This window comes from Aquarana catesbeiana, linkage group LG01, assembly GCF_042186555.1.
Source record: "Aquarana catesbeiana isolate 2022-GZ linkage group LG01, ASM4218655v1, whole genome shotgun sequence".
NCBI classification, from domain to species: domain Eukaryota; kingdom Metazoa; phylum Chordata; class Amphibia; order Anura; family Ranidae; genus Aquarana; species Aquarana catesbeiana.
This window is the reverse complement of record NC_133324.1, coordinates 538801930-538826681: the sequence shown is the minus strand read 5'-3', so window position 1 is coordinate 538826681 and position 24752 is coordinate 538801930. Positions and strand designations below refer to the sequence as shown.

The window sequence follows — 24752 nt, the reverse complement described above, 5'->3', positions numbered from 1 at the left end:
CTGTTGGGACTGTATTGGACAGGTGATGAGCAGTGCCTGGTTTTCTCCACACGTATCGCTTAGAATTAAGGCCAAAAAGTTCTATCATGGTCTCAGACCAAAAAATCTTATTTCTCACCATCTTGGAGCTGTCAATATGGGGTGCTGTGTGTACATTAATAAGGAAAAAAATTAACTTAAATGATTTTAGCAAATGGCTGCAATATAACGAAGAGTAAAAAATTTAAGGGGGTATGAATAATTTCCATCCCCACTGTATATCCAGTCTTAGGCTGGCCATACATGGTCAAATTTCGAAATAATTTTTCTTTTGAAAATCAGAAATGTGCTTTTTGTGATCCGATGGTGCCACCATTGGTTTCGAAATTCGACCAACCAAGCCTTCAAATTCACCTCCTTTTGCTACAGAAAAGAATTTGTGGCTGGGAATCTTCTTTTCTTTCTGGGGATTTTCTATTCTTGCGCATTTCTTTTTTGATTACATTTCTCGCATGATTCTCCCATCATTGGTTAGAAAACTGTTAGTTTTTAAAAAAAATTCCAACATGCCCGATTTACTAAAATTCGATGGCCACATGAAAATCGGCTGTTGCTGCAGCCCACTAATGGTGCGAAATTTGAACGAAAATTCTTAGATAAGATTTTCATAAGAAAATAATTTTGAAATTCGACCCATGTCTTAGGTCTTATTCATATATCCTAAATGGCCATGGAACGGCAAGTATACCATGAATACCTACAGCTGGGGTCCCAGGTGTTCCAATCTTTGTCAGCTGCTCAGCCTGTGCACCTGAGTGGCAGGCTGAAAAAAGCCAAGGCTGACCACTACTGTAAACCAGTATCTGCACATCCAGTGGTTACCTCCTGTTAGGTACAAATGTCTGACTCTGAATGCAGAGAGATTGCGTCCAAGGGCAAACATATATCCCTACCTGCAGATAACCACTGGATGTGCAGAAACTTGTGAATACCTGTTTACAGCAGCTAACAGCCTTGGCTCTTTTCAGCCTGCCACTCTGGTCTACAGGCAGGTATTTGAAATATACTTGCTGCAGCATGGTCATTGAGAATGTTTGCATGAGACCTAAGACTGAATATTTCCAGGATCCTAAAAGAATTGAGCTCTGTAATTTCAAAGCCATTGTATCTAATTTTTAGGGACTCATTAATGACGGGAATAGTACCACTGGATTGGCGCAGGGCGAACGTGGTGCCTATATTTAAAAAGGGATCAAAGTCTTTACCAAGTAACTATAGACCTGTTAGTTTAACTTCTATAGTCGGGAAGATACTGGAGCATTTAATAAAAGACCACATAGACTAGTTATTGCTGGAAAAAAACATTTTAAGCAGCAGACAGCATGGGTTCATGAAAGACAGAAGTTGTCAGACAAACCTGATTTCTTTTTATGAAGAGGTAAGTAAAACCTTGGACAGAGGGGTGGCTGTGGACGTGGTATACTTGGATTTTGCAAAAGCGTTCGATACAGTTCCGCACACACGGCTCATGTGTAAGTTAAAGTCTACAGGCTTGGAAATATCAGTTTGTAAATGGATAGAAAACTGGCTAAAAGACAGAATTCAGAGAGTAGTGGTTAATGATTCTTACTCTGAATGGTCTAAGGTTATCAGTGGTGTACCCCAAGGTTCAGTGCTGGGACCCTTACTCTTTAATATCTTTATAAATGATATTGGGTCTGGGATCAAAAGTAACATTTCTGTCTTTGCAGATGACACCAAGCTATGCAGTGGAATAACGTCCTTACAGGATGTCTCCAATTTACAAGCTGACCTCAATGCTCTGTCTAATTGGGCGTCTATGTGGCAGATGAGGTTTAATGTTGAGAAATGTAAAGTTATGCACTTGGGGGCTAAGAATATGCATGCATCATACATGCTAGGGGGAGTACAACTGGGGGAATCCGTAGTGGAGAAGGATCTGGGTGTTTTGGTAGATCATAAGCTCAATAATAGCATGCAATGCCAAGCTGCGGTTTCCAAAGCGAGCAAAGTCCTTTCTTGTATTAAGAGAGGTATGGACTCCAGAGAGAGAGATATCATTTTGCCCCTGTTCAAATCATTAGTAAGACCTCATCTGGAATATGCAGTTCAGTTTTGGGCACCCTTTCTCAAAAAGGATATCAGGGAACTGGAGAAAGTGTAGAGAAGGGCAACCAAACTGATAAGAGGCATGGGGGAGCTCAGCTATGAGGAAAGATTAGAGGAACTGAATTTGTTCACTCTTGAGAAGAGGAGAATAAGGGCAGATATGATCAACATGTTCAAATATATAAGGGGTCCATATAGTGAACTTGGTGTTGAGTTATTTACTTTACGGTCAACACAGAGGACAAGGGGGCACTCTTTACGACTGGAGGAAAAGAGATTTCCTCTCGAAATACGGAAAGGTTTCTTCACAGTAAGAGCTGTGAAAATGTGGAATAGACTCCCTCCAGAGGTGGTTCTGGCCAGCTCAGTCGATTGCTTTAAGAAAGGCCTGGATACTTTCCTAAATGTACAGAATATAACTGGGTACTGACATTTATAGGTAAAGTTGATCCAGGGAAAATCCGATTGCCTCTTGGGGGATCAGGAAGGAATTTTTTCCCCTGCTGTAGCAAATTGGAGCATGCTCTGCTGGGGTTTTTTGCCTTCCTCTGGATCAACTGTGGGTATAGTATTGGGTATATTGGATTGTACGATATTTTTTTTTATGGTTGAACTGGATGGACTTGTGTCTTTTTTCAACCTGACTAACTATGTAACTATGTAACCTAACTTTGTTGTGCAACCTGAGCAGGTACAAAGGGCAACATATTGTGGTAGGCAGTAAATTCAGCGACTGTATCTTAAGAGCATTAATTAACCTTTAAAAAAATTCTGATGGTGCCCATTGCACCTGGGCAGTAGAGTTGGCTCTTATCCAGTCTTGATGTGCAAACTGAGCAGGTGTAAATGTCACCATATTATGGCAGGCAGTGCACTCACTGTTTTTTTGAAAAATTGTGTATTATAAGGATATATATGGAGTGCCTGCTTCCCACTCCACTACCTCTAGGTGAATTCGGAACTCCTCATTCTGGAGTTAAGTACAGATCTTTACTCACAGGTTTGGATACCAAGGAAACCTAGAACATTATCCACAAGTACCTCTCCGATTACACTCTCCACCCTAATGATCTGGGACTCATTGTGCAAAAAACACAATTGGCCTTACAACTCTCCCCTGATTCCCTTGACTGGTCATAACTACTTTCCACCTGGGAATATAGATCCTAGGCTCCATTCCTGGAACCTTGGAGACGCAGTCCTACTACATCATGTCACTAAGGATTCGGACATTGTACCCCTGTCCACGCTCACATCCACCTCAGCCATATCACTAATGAATCAATGGAGATATCTTCAATTGTCAGCCTTCGTTCAGGCTCTTCCAAAACCCTTGCGGGAAATTTCCAATCTTACATCGATAGAAACGGCCTTTGCAGAAGACCATCCGGTTGAGAAACCTCTCTCGTACTTCTACCAAGCATTAAGGTCACTTGCCTCCATCGGCTACCCTAGTTTTATTCACAACTGGGAGAAGGATCTTCATAAAGATCTGACGGAGACTCAAAAATCTACAATCCTCCTTCTAACTCATTCATCTTCAATGTCCTCCAAGCTTGCAGAGGTAATCTACAAACTCCTAAAAAGGTGGCATTATACCCCAATGGTTTTACATAAATCATTTCCACTAACATCACCGCTCTGCTGGCGTGGATGTGGAGAACGGGCATCACATGCCCATGTATGGTGGTACTGTCCGCTTATTAGACCATACTGACCATACTTATACCATACATTCAGGGGTACGAGCTTCCTAATGACCCCTGGATAGTGTTACTGCATTGTATAGGCGGACCAATAGGACCATACAAAAAATCTATACCCCCTCACTTATTAAATGCTGCTAAAGCCCTCATACCTCGGTTTTGGAAAAAAGCATCCATACCTACGCTACGTCAATGGCTAGTAGAGGTAAATCACATATACTATATGGAGGACTTAACATACTCCATCAGAAATAATGCTGAACTTGGCAAAAAAATATGGTCCTGTTGGTTTGCCTTCAAATACACTTCCGCCTACGTGGAAATTATGGCTTTGTCCACGCAACGTTATATTGCTTTGATTATCTGATGTGAGGGATCCGACCGGGACGAACACCGCCCCCCCTTACCCCCATTTCCCTAACTCTCCTCCCCCTTTTCATACTTTCCCCTACTTTTTCTTTTCCTCTGTTCTTCTCTCATAATATATGATAAAGTTAATGACAAGATATGGCACTGACGCATAGTAGGATCATAATGGAAATGAACGAAAGGCCTGACATTAGGCAGATTAACATGTTTATTTGCGACCCATAGGATTATGGATGTTACATCATTGTAAGACCTACTTGCGTTCACGTTTAAAAGTAATTTGTACTATTTCTCTTGTCTTCAATAAAAACTTATTAAACAAAAATTCTGGAGTTAAGGACAAGGTTCCCTGTTTCCCTTTCAAAGCACACTCCAATACAGTTAGTGCTTAGGGTTTTTCAGCATCAGGTGTCTGTTTCTCAGATTTTCAAGGCTGCTACTTTTTACACATATGTAGCTATGCCCCCATAGGGGTTGCTGGTGATTTGTGGTCCGTCTCTCACCCTGCACAGCCAGGCACACAAATTTCCAGACATACAGCAGTCAAGAAATAGTTCTTGCACTTGTTTTTATTGAGGGGGTTATAACTTGGATAGGGTACATATGATATGCCCACTTGATCAGTAGAAATTCTACAGGGACACAACTATATACATCTGGCATGTACCCACTTCTCTTTCTACCTCCAGCACAGACTTTCTTGTAGAACTACAACTCCCAGGACCAGCTCGCACTGAATTTAAGTCCTGACACTGGTTTAGCCAGGCCCAAAGCAATTGCCCTTTGCAGGCAGGGACTGCGGGCCCCTGTGGTGTAGCAAAATATGGTAGTCCTTGTGCTAGCTGTCCCACATGGCTACTGATCCCAGTACCACCTCTTCAGGCCTGCCAGCCCTCCTGGCTGCAGCTGTCTCTTTCCACTGCCCGTGCCACCACAGTCCCCCTTACTTGGTCTGCACCCATCCCAGACTGCTTGCACCCAGTCCTCTCAGGCATGCCTCCCAGTCCTGACTGTGTAACTCAGCAGCTCTCCTGGCTGTTCCTGTTATTCCTTCTTGAGACTTGCCTGGCAGTGCTCTCCCGCTGTGCTATTTGCTCCCAGTGCCTCCTGGCCAGGACAGCTCTGTTGGTTTTAGGAAGACCCAGTCCGCACATGAGCCCAGGCCCAAGGTCATCCCCCCAGACTGGGGGGGGCTCCCTCAAAGGCCACAACAGCCTAACACTCCTTCTCCAGCTTCCACCCAAACAACTTCTCAGCTGGGCTGACCCAGAGTATTTGAGGAGGCCTGCCCCCTGCAAATCCAAGTTGGAGATTGGTCAGAGCCTTCAGAATACTCCAGGAAGCACCACCTCATCTCTCCTCCCATCTTTTCAGAAGGTTTCAGTACGTTCTGGAAATAGGGGAGAGGTCTCAGTGATGCTGCCTTTTGAGTCATCCAGCTCTCCCTGGCTTTCTGCCCAACCCAAGAAACAAAACACAAGCAGGCTTGGCTGCCTGCCAAGTCTGCATACATTTACCTACAATAACAAAAAACCTATTCACATTTCTAGCACACTAGAGGGTGCTACACATATGTTAAACTCTCAAGTGTATGTTCAGGACTCTGAAGTCTTAATGGTTTATTTTTCCCCCTTTTATACCTAGGTGCATGCAGCATTTGACCGATGCTGCATCTGTCCCCCGGCATCTCTACACTGAGAACCGAGCCATCGAACATCCCTGATGGCTCGGTTCTCACAGATCCCTGATGGCTTGATTCTCACAGATTTATGACTGTCAATCAGCAGCTCTCCTCTCTGCTTCTCCACGCTCACTGGAGCGGTGAGCTGTGGAGGGGCGGAGAGCGGCCATTTCAGTTTCTCAGCAGTTTGCTGAGACAGGCATCAGTCCTGGCACCTGGCAGATCTCGGCTTTATTGTCGTGATGACGTGGTGCGGGACTGATTCCAGTGACGTCAGCAGAGAGCGGGCTTCAGGCCGCTCTCTGCTGAAAACGGGTCACAGGAGTGCAAAACTAGTTGCACTCCTGTGACCCAAAGGAGAAGCCCAGCCAAACAAGCTCAGGCTGGACTTCTCCTTTAATGTACTTGGATACTCCTGAGTTCCTAATGTACGGCCAAAGTAAGACTGCGAACACTTGATCATTTCATGGCCTGCTAATTATATATAAATAATACAACATTAAACTCCCTTTTTCAGTGTTTTTGACAGCTACTTTTGAATTTTACAGAATACATTGTTCACCATTACAAAGATAATTATGTTGACAAGTGGATGCTTAAGGGTAGATGTATGGGTGTATGCATGTATAAACCCATGTAGACTTCTCAGTATCTTTTATGTGATTTTAGGAAAACAGTAATAAAATGAATATTTTACTTATTTTATACATTGTAGATTTAGTGTACTGACACCTCAAAAGTCTTGTGGCAAAATTCTGTCTTTTTCTTAAATGTACTAACTACTATGGGCAGCACAGTGGTGTAGTGGTTAGCACTCTCACCTAGCAGTAAAAAGGGTTGCTGGTTTGGATCCAAACCACGACACTACCTGCCTGGAGTTTGCATGTTCTCCCTGTGCCTGCGTGGGTTTCCTCCGGATACTCCGGTTTCCTCCCACACTCCAAAGACATGCTGGTAGGTTAATTGGCTTCTGTCCAAAAATTGGCCCTAGTATATGAATGTGAGTTGGGGACCTTGGATTGTGGGCTCCTTGAGGGTAGGGACCCATGTGAGTGTACATGTGTGTGGAGGGCTGCGTAAATTGACAGCGCTATATGGGTACCTTAAATAAATAATAGTATAATACTGTAGATGAGCGTCTTAATGAGACACAATGTACAGGGATAGAGACAATTGTAGACACGCACCCACACTCACTCAGGTTGAACTGGAACTGGATAAACCTCTTAAATTATGTTTTATATATATATCCAATGTTTTTTACTCCTTGTCTCAGAGCAGGGATTGCATTCAGGATGGACCACCAGCAGAGGGCGAGATGGTAGAGCTTAGATGGATTGACGAAAATATTTACAAAGCCAAGTTTATTTCATCAAATGTCAGCTTAATTTACCAGGTAAGAAGTATGTTTTTGAGTAAGAATACAATACATTCTTATATTTAATGATGGTGAAATGTTATATTATTTTCTTATCCCTGATAACAGCATATATAGCAGATGGCAAACTCTCTTTATGGATCTAAACAGACCCCCGGTGTCTCCATTTTCCCTGCTGTCCTTTTACACTGCCATCAATCAGGACATGATTCAATTACACACTGAAAAAGATTGGTGAAAAAGGAAATTCCAAACAGAAGGGTAGGCGATAAATCTGGAGGCCAGTCTCATTACTGGCAATAAAGATACTGTATAAACAAAAATGGCAAACACCCCAAATTATATCTAACTTTTGGAGTAAGGTGCATATGGAAGGGCTTTTCATGAAGCAAACTATATAAATATATTTATTTTTTTACTTTTTCCAGCACGCTTACTAGCTAGCCAGCAAAACAAAAATAGAGATTTTAGTTGCACAACATTTACAAATATATGTGAAAGCTGCATTGCCTCATCAAAGTCTTGAGCACCACAGAGAAATAGCAAATTACATCAGGGTTACTTAGAATGCATCAAGGTCACCACATCAACGGTAATACATAAGCTATTAAAAAGCCAATATATTTTGGGGCTTATTTAGAGACACAATGCCATATTTATATTGCACAATAGACACAAGACTGCACCGACACAATCAGTATTGTTCTCACACCGCCAGAAACATGTCCGCAGAGCTACAATTAGTACCATACTGACAGGAAAAGAAACAAATGGGTCGAACTAAAGAGCAGCGCTGCTGCTATTACCCAATACATATAACAGAGTCAGTCTGATGGGAGAAGCAGCAGTTTTATGGCAGCTCATATTGGCAGCATAGTAGAGTGGATAGTAGATGCACATGCAGAGGGCCTGCCTTTCACAATGGCACCATAAGCCATGGCCTGGGTGGCCTGTTGACATTGTTGAAGAGGTTTTCACTAACAAAGCTGGAGCTTTGGACTAGTGTTTTAGTATTTCATCTGCTGCATCCACATAGTGAGCAGCCTCTCTCCACATACTCCTTGGGAAATGCAATATTTCTTCTTAATATGACATTGAAGTGGTGGTTAAGCCACTGAGTGCTCTTTCTACCATCCCCTCTGTATATGTGGTTTTTAAAAATACGCCGCTTAATACCGTGACTGCCCGCTTCTCTCCTTTCTCTATCTGACAGCAAAGCGTGCGGGGCTGAGAATATCCTGCTGATGTCAGCCAGGAGGAGGAGACAAAAGCCGGCCGGTCACATGAGCAGCGCTTATTTTTAAAAAAACCACATACACTTGAGCACATTATTTACTACAACAGAGGGGGATGGTAGAAAGAACACTAAGTTATGATAACTGCAGTAGGGGAGGGCCGGATAGCGGACGGAGCTGACAGGCAGAGAGGGAGGGGGGAAAAGAGGACAAAGCAGAGCTGCGGATGACAGAGCTGTCAGGGCTCAGCAGCCATGTTAAACCATGGTCAGTTTACTTATGGTGGTATTTGATAACCTCTGCGTTTTTTTTATTTGCGCTATAAACAAAGAACGACAATTTTGAAAAAAATATATGTATTTTTTTACTTTCCGATATAATGCATATCCCCCCAAAAAATATAAAAAAAATGTATTCATCAGTTTAGACCGATATATATTCTTCTACATATTTTTGGTAAAAAAAAAAAATCACTATAGGTGTATATTGATTGTTTGCGCAAAAGTTATCGCGTCTACAAACTATGGGATAGATTTAGGGACTTTAATATTTTTTTTATTGTATTTACTAGTAATGGCGGCGATCTGAGATTGTTAGCGGGACTGCGACATTGTGGCAGACAAATCTGACCCCAAATGACACTTTTTGGGGACCAGTGACATTATTACATTGATCAGTGCTATAAAAATGCACTGATCGATGTAAAAATTACACTGGCAGGGGTTAACACTAGGGGTGTTGAAGGGGTTAAGTGTGTTCCCTCAGCGTGTTCTTACTGTAGGGGGATGAGCTACCAGGGACATGACGGAGATCACTGTTCTCGATCACTGGGAACAGTAGATCTGTCATGTCTCCTGTCAGAACAGGGATTCGCTTGTTTACACGGGCAGATCCCCGATCTGTCTCTGTACTAGGTGATCGCGGGTCACCGGCGGACATAGAGTCCACCCGACCTGTGGGCACGCTCCTGCAGCAGGAGTGAGAGCGTGCCGCCGCCTCCCGCCCACAACTGCGCCTGCACGAGCCGCTGGTCAACAAGTGGTTAAAAAAAAGAAACAGTAAAGTTAGCCCGATTATTTATTTTTTTTTTTTTTTTATTATTGTGAAAGATGTTACGCCGAGTAAATAGATATCTAACTTGTTAAGGTTTAAAATTGCGCTCACACGTGGAATGGCGACAAACTGCGGTACTTAAAAATCTCCATACCAGATTAGAGTTACAGAGGAGGTCTTTTGCTAGAATTATTACTCTCGCTCTGACGATTGTGGGGATACCTCACATGTGATTTGAACACAGTTTACATTTGCGGGCACGACTTGCGTATGCATTTTCTTTGGTGTGCGGGGACGGGGGCGCTTTAAAATGTATTTATTTTTTCTTATTTATTTTATTTTTTTACACTATCTATTTAAAAAAAAATATATAATCTTTTCACTTTTATTGCTGTCAAAAGGAATGTAAACCTCCCTTGTGACAGTAATAGGCGGTGACAGGTACTCTTTATGGAGGGATCTGGGGTCTAAAAGACCCCAAATCCCTCCTTTAGCACTTAAAAGTATCCAAAATCGCCAAAATACTACGAATTTTTAAAATTTGCATCATTGGCAGCCGAGTAAACCGGAATTGACGATGACCCAATCGAAACCGATTCCCGCTTTGTTCGGGACGCCGGCCAGGTCGCTCGGGTCAATAATGAAAAGTGTATACTGCGCTGTGACCCTGCAATCCAGCAGCCGGCACAGCTGTAGACAAAGAGCTAAGTAGGTAGAAAATAAATAAGTGCAGCGCTATGATTGCAAAAAAAAGGGAAAAATTGTATGTGATTCAAACATATATGTGACAAAATGACACAAACTCTAACATAATAGATGTGAATGGATATTAACCGCTTCAATACAGGTCATTTTCACGCCCTTCCTTCCCAGACCAATTTTTAGTTTTCAGCGCTGTCGCACTTTAAACGACAATTGCGCGGTCGTGCGACATTGTACCCAAACAAAATTGACGTCCTTTTTTCCCCACAAATAGAGCTTTCTATTGGTGGTATATGATCACCTCTGCGGGGTTTTTTTTGCGCTATAAACAAAAGAAGAACGACAATTTTGAAAAAAAAACACTATTTTTTACTTTTTGCTATAATAAATATCCCAATTTTTAAAAAAAAAAACACATTTTTTCCTCAGTTTCGGCCGATACGCATTCTTCTACATATTTTTGGTAAAAAAAATCGCAATAAGCGTATATTGATTGGTTTGCGCAAAAGTTATAGCGTCTACAAAATACGGGATAGTTTTATGGCATTTTTTAAAAAAATTTATGTATTTTTTTTTTTTACTAGTAATAGCGGCGATCTGCGTTTTTTTTTTTTTTGTGACTGCTACATTATGGCGGACACATCGGACACTTTTGACACATTTTTGGGACCATTCACATTTATACAGCGATCAATGCTATGAAATTGCATTGATTACTGTATAAATGTGACAGGCAGGGAAGGGGTTAACCACTAGGGGGACACAAGGGGTTAATTATGTTTCCTAAGGGAGTGATTCTAACTGTAGGGGGGGGGACGCACAAGGGGAGGAGACTGATCAGTGTTCCACTAGGGGGGCACAAGGGGTTAATTATGTTTCCTAAGGGAGTGATTCTAACTGTAGGGGGAGGGGATGCACAAGGGGAGGAGACCGATCAGTGTTCCTCTGTACTTGGAACACAGATCGGTCTCCTCTCAACGGACAGGACATGGATCTGTGTGTTTACACACACAGATCCACAGTCCTGCTCGGTTAACGGGCAATCGCGGCCGCCGGGCACACGCACCATGTCCCGAGCAATGCACGCGCCCCCCCTAGACGGCCGGGAATCCCAGGACGTCCTATGACGGCCACCCAGGATGGGAGATCCCATCTGTGGCCGTCATTTGACTATGGCCTGGTAATGAAGTGGTTAAGCAATGTGCTAATATAGTGACTGCACTACACACAAATTTTTTGATTGAAAATGTATACTTTATTTTGCAAGAAAATATACAAAAAACAAATACCTAAACAGGGTACATTCCAATCTGTACTGCGATGCAGGGCATAAATACACTACATAACAATACATTGCCAAGCATACAAATAAATTACATTCATCCTGCGGTATGATGCCTAATGTGTTGTGCAGAGTAGTAATACCCCGAAACATCACATCATGCATGATGCCGTATTACCCTAAAAGCAGTACTTAAAAAACATTTCACAAAAAGTCCAGTCATACAGTCAAATAACATTCATAAAGGGCAACGGGTGTGATGGGGGGGGGGGGGGGTGGAGAAGGTGGGGCAGGGGAGGGAGTAAAGAGTTCACAGGCCCGAAGCTTTATTTGAACTGCCAAAGGATACACGGGGGAGGGGGGGGGGAATCTTCAGACCTCCTCTTCCTCCTTGAAGTCCATCAGGTGATAGTCTCTGAGCAGACTGTGAACCAGTCTGCGACAGTCCTCGATGGACATCCTCTCCCGCTGGTGGATGAGGCGCTTTCTGGCACACCATAAAGCGTCCTTAAAGCAACACAGCACCCGCCAGGCACCGTCAATGTCCTCCTGTGAATGAGTTCCACAGAAGAGTCCGTTCAACACACCAAAGTGTGTGATTGCAGTCTGTGGCACAAAGTCTTTGAGTTCAGGTTCCAGGGCCCTCAACAGGTCCTGTGCAAAGGGGCACTCCCAGAAAACATGGAGAGCAGTTTCCTCCTGGATGATGCAAAAGGGGCAGTGCCTGTATCTGCACAGGTTTCTGGCATGCATGAATGTCCTGAGTGGCAACCCCCCTTGGATTGCCATCCATGCCAGATCTTTGTGCCTGTTGGTGAGTCTCTTGGAAGAAACATTCCTCCTGACCACTTTACAGGTGGCTGAAGGGAGGCCTGGAACAGTCTCAACAATGTCCGATGCTCTGATCAACTTGTGGATAGTTTTTGGCTTCCACAAGTCGGGCTTCACTCCATGTAGCCCCAGCTCCTTAATAAACTTAAAGGTGTCCAAGTAGTACCAAGGGGTGTCCCAGTTGTAGGGGATGGAGCTGTCCCATTTGTCCCAGCCAAGGGTCCTCCATAGAGGCAGGAGGAAAAAACGGGACATAGAGTTACCACCAGAGTCCACAGTTCTGTCCACCAATGTCCTGCGGATGCAGTTACAAGCAAAGCACACCCTCAATAGTGTAGCGATGTCGGGCACGCCCTTACCGCCCTTGAGGGGTTCCTTGAACATAACCGCCCGCTTCACTCTGTCCATTTTGGAGCTCCAGATGAAGTGAAACACCGCCCTGGTGATGGCCTTACAGGTGTTAACCCGAGGGGGCCAGGCCTGGGCGAGGTACTGCAACACAGGGAGGATCTCGCTGCGGAGTACCAGTGTTTTTCCTTCGATGGTGAGTTCTCTGAGGCTCCAAAGTCCAAACTTCTGTCGCATCTTTGACAGTCTTTCTTCCCAGGACTTCAGGGCTGCGCCCTCAGCTCCAAACCAGACCCCAAGAATTTTGATGAAGTCCGTCTTGATGCTGAAAGGAATTGGTGCAGAAGAAGACAGGAACCACTTTCCGAAGAGCATGACTTCTGACTTCCCGCAGTTGACCTTTGCCCCTGAAGCTTGGCCGAAGTCCTCACAGGTCTGGGCGAGTGTGTCGATGGAGCGCCGATCAGCACAGAACACCGTCACGTCGTCCATGTAGAGTGAGCACTTGACCTCCCGTCTGTCCGGTCCTGGTGCGGTGATCTCTGGGTTCCGTCTGATGCTTCGGGCGAAGAGCTCTATACAACAAACAAAAAGCAGAGGTGAGAGAGGGCAGCCTTGTCTGACCCCAGACAAGATTGGAAAGGGGTCAGTTTTCCAGCCATTTACCAGCACCAAACTAGAAATGTCAGTGTACATTACATTTACATACGAACAAAACATTTCCCCAAGACCAAACCTGCGCAGAGCTCTGCACATAAACTCATGGGAGACACGGTCAAAGGCCTTCTCCTGGTCAAGGCTGACCAGGGCCGCGTGCACACGGCGGCCATGAATGTACTGGACCGTGTCCCGGACAAGCGCAAGGCTGTCCGCAATCCTGCGACCAGGAATGCCGCAAGTCTGATCCGGGTGGATGATCTGTCCGATGACAGACTTCAGCCTGTTGGCCAGGACCTTGGCGAGGATTTTGTAGTCCATGTTCAGAAGAGAGATCGGACGCCAATTTTTAAGATCCGATCACTCCCCCTTCCGCTTATACAAAATCGTGATCATCCCCTCCCTCAGTGACGGAGGCATTCTGCCCTCCACCACCATCTCCTCGTACAGCTCGAGCAGGTCCAGGCCCACGAGATCCCACAGTGCTACATAGAGCTCAACTGGGAGACCATCGCAGCCCGGGGTCCTGCCCCGCCTAAAGGTTTTAGCGGCAGAGTGCAGCTCCTCCAGCACCAAGGGGGCGTTGACGGTTGATGAACCTGCAGGATCAATTTGGTTAGAGATACCTGACAGGAACCTGTCGGCCGCCTGTGTGTCCGTTTCTTTCGGGGAGTAGAGGTTGGTGTAGTAGTCGCTGACCACTTGCATCACAGCCTTCTTCCCCTTCTGGAGTGTTCCGGTCTCGTCACGCAGCTCTGACAAGGGTGTGTGTCCTGAGTGAAGTTTCCTGAAAAAGAAAGAATTACACTTCTCACCTTTCTCAAGATTCTCCACCTTTGCACGGAAGACAATGTGCCTGGATTCTTCCTCGAAGTGTCCTTTCAGGCTCTTCTTGGTGTCCTCCAGGTCCTGCCTAACGTCCCAGCCGCAGTGATGAAGGTCCTGCAGGGACTGCAACTGACGCTGCAGTCTCCTGAGTTCCCTCCTCCTGGCGCACACACGCTGGCGTCCCCTTGCCTGAAAGAAGCTACGCAGCTTAACCTTCACAAACTCCCACCAGTCACTTACCCTTCCGAAGAATCTCTTTTCCTCCGTCCAGGTGGCATAGGCCTCCCGGAGTTCCCCCATCAGTTCCTCGTTTTCCAGCAGGGTGCTATTCAGCTTCCAGGAACCCGGTCCGCGGGCAAAGCCCTCGCCCAGGTCACCACGAAAGTGAATAGCCCTGTGGTCAGAGAAAAAGCAGGGGACCATGGAGAACTCACGATGCTTGACTGTTCTTGAAGTGAGCACGAAGTCAATCCTGGAACGCACAGATCCATCGGGTCGGCACCACGAATAGTTCACGGTCCCTTTCCCTATGGATCCCACGGCGTCCTGCAAGGAGGCCTCCGAGATCATCTCCTTGAGCAGCCTAGAAGTAGCATCAAGTTTTGCGTATATGCTGGAGCTGCGCCCATCCTCCTCGATCGGACAGTTAAAATCACCGCCGATCACTACTGTTCTGGTGGTAACGAGTTGGGTCCGCAGGGTCTGGAAAAGTTCCAGCCGCGCATTCTTGTCACGAGCCGTCTATGACCAAAAGAGGGCCACAGACTAGCTCATGGATAGAGTCAACCGTGAAGCGCCCACCCCTGACCAGAATGGCTACTCCTGCAGACTTGCAATCGCCACCCCCGGACCAGTAGGAGGGACCAAGGGTCCACTGGGAGGACAGATGAGTGTACCTCCTCAAGGGAGGAAGGGCGCACTCCTGAAGCATGTAGACATCACTCTGCTGACTTGAAAGAAAGGTCAGGGCCGCTTGCCTTCTAGATGTATCCTTGATACTCCTCACATTAATGGAAAAGATTGAGATCTCAGCCATAATGAAAAAGGGTATGAGGGTCTAGTTAACAAGGGTCCGAACTTACCTCCCCGGAGGGGGGGTGGCTCTTCCGTTGCGTCTTCTGCCTGTCCTGTGTCCTGGGCCAGGCCCAGCTCCTCAAGGACAGACTCCATCATCTGCTGGCTGATGTGAACGTTGGGGGGGAGGTCCTGCTCAGGGTCGACCACGATCTCCTCCCCTTCCTCCTCCTCTCCTGCAGACTCTAGGTCCTCCGCTACTTGCTCGGGTCCATCGCTGTCGCGTTGGACCCCGTTGGGCCGTTTGGTGGAGGTGGCGGGTTCCTCAGCTGTTGGGCTCTCTGGCTTACGTTTCCGGCTTCCTCTTGGGCCACTGGTGGGGGTGGAGGGGGGTGGGGAAGTCCTCCAGGGAGGACAGGTTGGGGGGGGGAAGGGGTGGGGAGGGGTTCCTCCGGCACAGAGGGGGTGGGTGGGGGTGTGCTGGAGGTAGGGGATGGGGCAGGGGTAGGGGCAGGAGGGGCGGGAGTGGACTTACCTTTGGCCTTTCGAGGTTTTTGGTTTTTCTGGCAGCTTTCTCCCGGATGGCTTACCCTGGCTTACGGCTCCAGCGTAGGTCCGGGTCCTCTGGGGGCAGTGTCTGAAGACATGCTCTGCCAATCCGCAAAGGTTGCAGGCTTTGGACCTCGGACAGTCCTTGGTCTCGTGGCCTGTCACCCTACAGAACTTACAAGCGAGTTCTGTACAATCCTTCCCTATGTGTCCCGGCTGCCCACACTTGTTACAGTTGTAGGGTATGCCGGGGTAGAAGAGGATTCCTGCGGAGGATCCCAGGGAGAAGAAAGGCTGCAGGTGCTGGATGTCCCCCGAAGGGTCTTTCCTCAGTTTGCAGAGCACAGACCACTTACCTATCCAGAAGCCGTTGGCATCGAAGATTTGGATCGGGTCCTTCACCACGGTGCAGAACCTCTGGAGGTAGGTGGCTATGTCCTTTCCACTGGTATGGGGGTTCCTCATGGCCACTGTCACCCGCTTTTCGTCCCGTGTTATGGGGCAGTTCGCAGTAAACTTCCGGAAAGGGGATTCAGGGCCACTGGTCTTCACCATCTCCCAGTATCTTCTGCAGACCTGGAACGACACAAAAGTTATAAAGAATACACCTCTTGTGAAGGCCTGCACAGAAAGCGTCTCCGCTTTGCTGAACCCCTGTTCCAGGATCATCTTCTTTCCAAAGATCTCCGGGGTCATGTCGGGGACTCTTCCGTCCACCTCCTTCAGCTGCAGCACGACCGTCTGCTTCATCCATGGCTCCAAAGCTGGGAGCCCGTCTGCAGGCTGGTCTGGCTTGGCTGGTCCTGGTCGGCTGGTGCCGGCCGGGGTAGGGGCGGGGGTTGAGGCAGCGGCATTCCCGGGCTTGGAGGAGGTGGCTGGAACGGGGTTCTTCTTCTCTTTTCCGGTCTTCTTTTCGCTCTTCCCCATCGTCAAGGATTTGGATGTCGCTTCAGATGTTTCTTAGGCGGCTTCCTTCTGGTTCCTCGACGTCTTCGCTCTTTTTCGTAGCCTTTACAAAGGCTCTAGCATCTACTGCCCGGAGGTAGTAATGCGGAGTGGGGGAGGAGGGAAGACCGCAATCTCGTTCCCTGTGGGGGCTAAGCCTCTAACCCAATAGCAGCAAGTAGGTGAAGCTGAATTTAATCAACGATCCTACCAGGCCGAGCAGAGGGTACCCCACAAGGACCAATTAGCTTGGATAGATGCAAGTGGTTCTCAACGTCCTAGCTGTGAAGCAGAGACACCCCTAAGGGCTAAAGTCGATACTACACTTGATCTTAGCCAAAAGGCCGAGAAGCGATCTACTTGTGTGTGCACTACACACAAATGTCCAAGTTGAACAAAATGATGAAATACAGTCCAATTAGGTTTGTGATCCAATACACATATGGGAAGTTCCTGGCATTCCTGGGAACCTTGGAGTGAAAAAATGAAAGCAAACGCCACCACCGTGAACGAGGGAGGAGGCTTACCAGATAATATTGACTTGGCGGGGCATATACCACCCAAGTCAACAGGGCTTGTTGGGTTCAAACCACCCAATGGGGGACAGCAGATCCTGGAACTCCGTCAGTCGATCAGCCTTAGACAGTCATGAGATGTTAGCTGGAGGCTCCAGGAGTCTCGGGGAGCATGAAAACTTATTGTCACAGGATGGGTGTCATGTAATAGAAAAAGGGGGCTGACAGAGCGTGATACCGTTTAAAAAGGAGGTGGTTTATTAAAAATATAAATTCAACACTCACATTTGGAAGAAATTGATACAGCATGTAAAAGCATGAGGCGATGTTAGCGGAAGGTCCACCCAACGCGTTTCGACTGCACAGTCGTCGTCTGGGGTGTGGACGCCCCAGAAAACATTGCTTAAATGGAGTTAGTGACCCCAGAGTTTGCTTGACACAGGAAGTGATCCCAAATGACATCACTTCCTGTCTCCATGTCTAAATACAAAACACAAAATCAAGGAACAGTTTGTACATACAAATGGATTGCATGATAGCGATAGCCAGCACCTCCGAATGGCATAACGGAATGCATCCCACAGTGCGCCATGCACCAAAAACACTCGGTCTGTAAACCAAGCCTCGTTGGGAAATCGAGGCATGGTTGCCTGGCTGCCATCTCAAACTAAACGGGCCTCGTTTTGAAACGGAGGCTTGGATAAGTGACTTCCTCTTTGTATATCTTTACTTCGTGTGTTGCAGCATCAGGTCTATTAGCCAAACTTCGCTTTGAAGTCGAGGCGTGGCTATATGGCTTCCATCACAACCAAGCCTCATTATGGGACTGAGGTGTGGATTAGTGACTTCCGCCCTGCAAACCAACTAAGCTTCCCTCCAGAGGGGAAGCCCGGAATAACAGTCAGATATAGCATGATAAACATAAAGGACGTGTCACATAATAAACACGGGTCGCATGCCCATCCACAGATAGATAAATACAAAACCTAAGAGAATATGAGAAATAAGCCCACCCAACATAGTGGGGATGGCAGAAAACAAAATTTGTAGTGCATGAAACTGTGTTAATAAAAAAAAAAAAAAAAAATGCAATCCATTCTATGGACACGGCTAAAGCAAGGTCTGGGGTGTACATTAATTGTAAGCAGTGCTTCAAATGAAGGCACAGCAATAGCTCCAATCTGTGTAGAATATAGTAAAAGCAAATAATATACGTAGATATCCATATTGAATTGGAAACAATGTATCAAAAAATATATATGCAAATGGACATTAAAATTAGACATAAAAAAGGGGACATAAAAAAGATAAAAATGTTCCAAATAATGTGGCAATTAGGCTCTATTTATAAAAGAGTTGATGTCCCACTCCACGTTCATCCCCTGTGGATGGTGAGTCTGTAATTCATAAATCCAGAAGGTTTTGAGTCTGGATACCCCTCTGGTTTTAGCTCCACCCCTCCATGGGGCAATGTATCTGTCTATAATGAGAAATTGAGTACCTTTTGGGTCCCGTGCATGGTGTTGTGGATAGCGACGGGGAATTGTATGTTTAATACTACCCAATTTTATTAAATTAATATGTTCAGTGACCCTAGCAGTGAATGAACGAATGGTTCTACCAATATATTGCTTCCCACAAGGGCAAGTCAGTAAATATACCACATGAGTTGTGACACAGGTGCAGAATTGTTTAATGGTGTAGACTCGACCAGTCACAATCAAATGAAATTCCTTAGTGGTTCTGCGTCCACTGATATTGTGCTGACAGACAGAACATTTTTTACAAGGATAGTATCCTACACAATTGTGGAAGAATGAAGGCCTGATGGGAGGGTTGATGATAGAAGGGGCAAGCTTATTTTTGAGTGACGGGTGCACCTCGTTATACCACCTTGGGTCTCTCTGGTATGATGGACCCAAGTACTCTATCATTCCTCAAAATTCCCCAGTGTCGTTCGAAAATGTCCTTAATCTGTTTGTGCTATGTTGAAAACCCGGTAAGAAATGACCATTTAAAATTATCATCGCCCTCACGCTGTGGTTTATCAGCCAACAGAGGAGCTCGGTCAGTAGTCAGTATTGTGATGAGATCCCTATCGACATCAGCCTGATTGTATCTTTTTCGAGGAATCTTTCTCTCAGAATGTTAGCTTGGTATCTAAAGGTGGAAATGTCAGTACAATTCCTGCGTAAACGCAGGAATTGGCTTTTAGGATCCGAACTCAGCCATGACTTGTGATGGCAGCTGTCTGTGGGTATAAACCCATTCCTGTCGGTAGCCTTAAAGTGGGTACTCAATATAAATTGTTGCTCTGACCTTTCAATCACAAGATCTAGAAAATTGATCTTGGAAGGACTGGTAAGTTAGGACAATCCCGCGATTGTTATCATTGAGTGTTCGGAATCATTGGAGGAATTTTTCCTAAGTACCAGCCCATAGGAGGAGGATGCCGTCTATGTACCTGGCCCACAGTTTCAACTGTGGGTGATCCAAGGCATAGACAACGTCCTCCTCCCACTTGGCCATAAAGAGGTTGGCCAGACTGGGAGCTAATTTGGCTCCCATCGCCACACCTTTGAGCTGTAAATAAAAACGTCCATCAAACCAAAAATAGTTATGATGGGTGGCAAAATCTAAAAGTTCCAAAATAAATTCAACCTGTGGTGTGGCAAGAGTGATGTCTCTATTCAGAAATTCTTGTGCGGCCTCCATTCCTCTCTGATGTGGGATACAGGTATACAAGGATGCGACGTCAGCTGTTGCCATAATCAGGTCACCTTCAATATTAAATTCTGCTAGACGATTAATCACATCCTTCGTATCCTTGAGGTAGCCAAATTCGCTCCCAGTCTGGCCAACCTCTTTATGGCCAAGTGGGAGGAGGACGTTTTCTATGCCTTGGATCATCTTGTGATTGAAAGGTGAGAGCAACCATTTATATTGAGTACCCACTTTAAGGCTACTGACAGGAATGGGTTTATACCCACAGACAGCTGCCATCACAAGTCATGGCTGAGTTCGGTTCCTAAAAGCCAATTCCTGCGTTTACGCAGAAATTGTACTGACATTTCCACCTTTTAGATCCCAAGCTAACATTCTGAGAGAAAGATTCCTCGACAAAGGATACAATCAGGCTGATGTCGATAGGGATCTCATCACGGTACTGAATACTGACCGAGCTCCTCTGTTGGCTGATAAACCACAGCGTGAGGGCGATGATAATTTTAAATGGTCATTTCTTACCGGGTTTTCAACACAGCACAAACAGATTAAGGACATTTTCGGAACGACACTGGGGAATTTTGAGGAATGATAGAGTACTTGGGTCCATCATACCAGAGAGACCCAAGGTGGTATACCGAGGTGCGCCTTCACTCGAAAATAAGATTGCCCCTTCTATCATCAACCCTCCCATCAGGCCTTCATTCTTCCACAATTGTGTAGGATACTGTCCTTGTAAAAAATGTTCTGCCTGTCAACACAATATCAGTGGACGCAGAACTACTAAGGAATTTCATTCGACTGTAACTGGTCGAGTCTATACCATCAAACAATTCTGCACCTGTGCCACAACTCATGTGGTATATTTACTGACTTGCCCTTGTGGGAAGCAATATATTGGTAGAACCATTCGCTCATTCACTGCTAGGGTCACTGAACATATTAATTTAATAAAATTGGGTAGTATTAAACATACAGTTCCCCGTCGCTATCCACAACACCATGCACGGGACCCAAAAGGTACTCAATTTCTCATTATAGACAGATACATTGCCCCATGGAGGGTTGGAGCTAAAACCAGAGGGGTATCCAGACTCGAAACCTTCTGGATTTATAAATTACAGACTCACCATCTACAGGGGATGAACGTGGAGTGGGACATCAACTCTTTTATAAATAGAGCCTAATTGCCACATTATTTGGAACGTTTTTATCTTTTTTATGTTTAATTTTAATGTCCATTTGCATATATATTTTTTGATACATTGTTTCCAATTCAATATGGATATCTACGTATATTATTAGCTTTTACTATATTCTACACAGATTGGAGCTATTGCTGTGCCTTCATTTGAAGCACTGCTTACAATTAATGTACACCCCAGACCTTGCTTTAGCCGTGTCCATAGAATGGATTGCATTTTTTTTTTTTTTTTTTTTTATTAACACAGTTTCATGCACTACAAATTTCATTTTCTGCCATCCCCACTATGTTGGGCGGGCTTATTTCTCATATTCTCTTAGGTTTTGTATTTACCTATCTGTGGATGGGCATGCGACCCGTGTTTATTATGTGACACGTCCTTTATGTTTATCATGCTATATCTGACTGTTATACCGGGCTTCGCCTCTGGAGAGAGGCTTAGTTGGTTTGCAGGGCGGAAGTCACTAATCCACACCTCAGTCCCATAATGAGGCTTGGTTGTGATGGAAGCCATATAGCCACGCCTCGACTTCATAGCGAGGTTTGGCTAATAGACCTGATGCTGCAACACACGAAGTAAAGATATACAAAGAGGAAGTCACTTATCCAAGCCTCAGTTTCAAAACGAGGCCTGTTTAGTTTGAGATAGCAGCCAGGCAACCATGCCTCGATTTCCCAACGAGGCTTGGTTTACAGACCGAGTGTTTTTGGTGCATGGCGCACTGTGGGATGCATTCCGTTATGCCATTCGGAGGTGCTGGCTATCGCTATCATGCAATCCATTCGTATGTACAAACTGTTCCTTGATTTTGTGTTTTGTATTTAGACATGGAGACAGGAAGTGATGTCATTTGGGATCACTTCCTGTGTCAAGCAAACTCTGGGGTCACTATCTCCATTAAGCGATGTTTTTCGGGGCGTCCACACCCCAGATGACTGTGCAGTCGAAACGCGTTGGGTGGACCTTCCGCTAACATCGCCTCATGCTTTTACATGCTGTATCAATTTCCAAATGTGAGTGTTGAATTTATATTTTTAATAAACCACCCCATTTTTAAACGGTATCACGCTATGTCAGCCCCCTTTTTCTAATACATGACACCTTTCCTGTGACAATACGTTTTCATGCTCCCCGAGACTCCTGGAGCCTCCAGCTAACATCTCATGACCGTCTAAGGCTGATCGACTGACGGAGTTCCAGGATCTGCTGTCCCCCATTGGGTGGTTTGAACCCAACAAGCCCTGTTGACTTGGGTGGTATATGCCCCGCCAAGTCAATATTATCTGGTAAGCCTCCTCCCTCTTTCACGGTGGTGGTGTTTACTTTCATTTTTCACTCCAAGGTTCCCAGGAATGCCAGGAACTTCCCACATGTGTACTGGATCACAAATCTAATTGGACTGTATTTCATCATTTTGTTCAACTTGGACATTTATCTATTATGTTAGAGTTTGTGTCATTTTGTCACATATATGTTTGAATCACATACAATTTTTCCCTTTTTTTTTGCAATCATAGCGCTGCACTTATTTATTTTCTACCTAGGTCGCTCGGGTCTCCTGGTGGAACGGGAGACCTGGGCGGCGTGGCAGAAGGTGGCGGGGGGCGCGACCTTGTGATGACGGGCGAGCAGCTGCTGAGCCGCATTGTTATCAGAAAGCCGACCTCCAGCTCTAAAAAAAAAAAAACAGTACCGGGGTAAAGCTTGCAGCTACAGGCTTCACCCCGGTAAGACTACGTACAGGTAAGTTGTTTCGCAGGAAGTGGTTATTAGACTAAAATTAGTGTTAATTTGGTCAACAAAATTAACCCTGCTTGTCTGGATATTTTGTACATATGTAGAGACATGCTATACAGGCAACATCTTCACCTGTGCTGAGGGAAGGCTCTAATGCCGCGTACACACGAGCGGACTTTACGGCAGACTTTGCCCGGCGGACTTTTCGACATACTTTACGACGGACTTTCTGAATGAACGGACTTGCCTACACACAATCCACCAAAGTCCGTCGAATTCGTACGTGATGACGTACGACCAGACTAAAACAAGGAAGTTCATAGCCAGTAGCCAATAGCTGCCCTAGCGTGGCTTTTTGTCCGTCGAACTAGCATACAGACGGCGGACTTTTCGACCGGACTCGATTTCAACGGATTAATTTAAAACATGTTTCAAATCTAAGTCCGTCCAACTTTTGAGAAAACAAAGTCCGCTGGAGCCCACACACGATCGAATTGTCCGACCAAATCCTGTCTGCCGTAAAGTCCGCTCGTGTGTACGTGGCATTAGAGTGGTTTACCATCTCTTCACATTTAAAGATAAACTCCAGCTTTTCTTTCCCTAAACAACAAGGTGTCCTTTTATGAAACTGCGATAAAATACCGCTATTCAGTTCTCAGGCATTATCAGAGGAGATCGCTCTCCTCTGAGTGCCTGTTTATGATGGTCTGTAACTCGCTTCTTATGTTGAGTTGAGAAGCGATCTACAAACATCGGGAACTCCTGAGAACGGCTCCTCTCACTGTAATCTTGCGTGATGAAGCGGGATTACAGTAATAGGAAGTGTAAAATACAAAAGTTGAACACGAATCAGCACACATTATTCCCCAACATTATTAATAAAATTATAAAGTTAAATTCCCCCTACACAATATACATTAACCTAATTATTAAAAAACATTGTTTTTATCAATATTTAAAGATCATACATGTGCCTATTTAAATGTGAATGGTGTATAGTAAATGAATGTAATCCACATATGTAATGCAGCTATACACCATTCATATAAATGCAAAATACATTTATAATCATTAAAAAATAATTTTAATAAAGTATAAATATTTATTAATAAAATAAAATATATTTCATAATTGATAAACGCCCGTATAACTGTAATAGAACATTCCATGGGTAAAACCATATTTCATGGTTTACAAAATTGTATTTACTAATAAATTAAAAATTATATAAAAATGACATTAATAATAGCATTTAAATGCAGGTAGAATAATATATATATATATATATATATATATATATATATATATATATATATATATATATATATATATATATATATATGTGTTTATATAATGAATCGTTAACATATATATTTATTGTAAATAACTGTTATGTCAAACAAACCCCCCTATTTCTCACATTTTTGAAAATATTTTGTCATATCTTTTTTTGTGACAACACTGAATAAATGACACGCTACAATGTAAAGTAGTGAATGTACAGCTTGTATAACAGTTAAAAATTGCTGTCCCCTCAAAATACCTCAACACACAGCCGTTATTGTCTAAACTGCTGAAAACAAAAGTGAGTAGACCCCTAAATGAAAATGTCCAAATTGGGCCCAAAGTGTCAATATTTTCTGTGGCTACCATTATTTTCCAGCACTGCCTTAACCCTCTTGGGCATGGGGTTTACCAGAGCTTCACAGGTTGCCACAGGAGTCCCCTTCCACTCCTCCATGACGACATCACGGAGCTGGTCGATGTTAGAGACCTTGCGCTCCTCAACCTTCCGTTTGAGGATACCCCACAGATGCTCAATAGGGTTTAGGTCTGGAGACATGCTTGGCCAGTCAATGACCTTTACCCTCAGCTTCTGTAGCA

General features: G+C 44.9%; 1 protein-coding gene and 1 pseudogene across 2 annotated transcripts in view; one reads left to right on the top strand and one right to left on the bottom strand.

Moving 5' to 3' along the window:
- Positions 1 to 24752, top strand: part of KDM4B (lysine demethylase 4B) — a 566075-nt gene that overhangs the window by 482275 nt on the left and 59048 nt on the right. For both annotated transcript variants that reach the window (XM_073594890.1, XM_073594882.1), the window contains one exon: positions 7142 to 7261. In XM_073594890.1, coding sequence (XP_073450991.1) covers positions 7142 to 7261 — 120 coding nt within the window. The remainder of the gene's footprint in view (positions 1 to 7141; positions 7262 to 24752) is intronic.
- On the bottom strand, positions 16909 to 17043 carry LOC141124477 (U2 spliceosomal RNA; annotated as a pseudogene).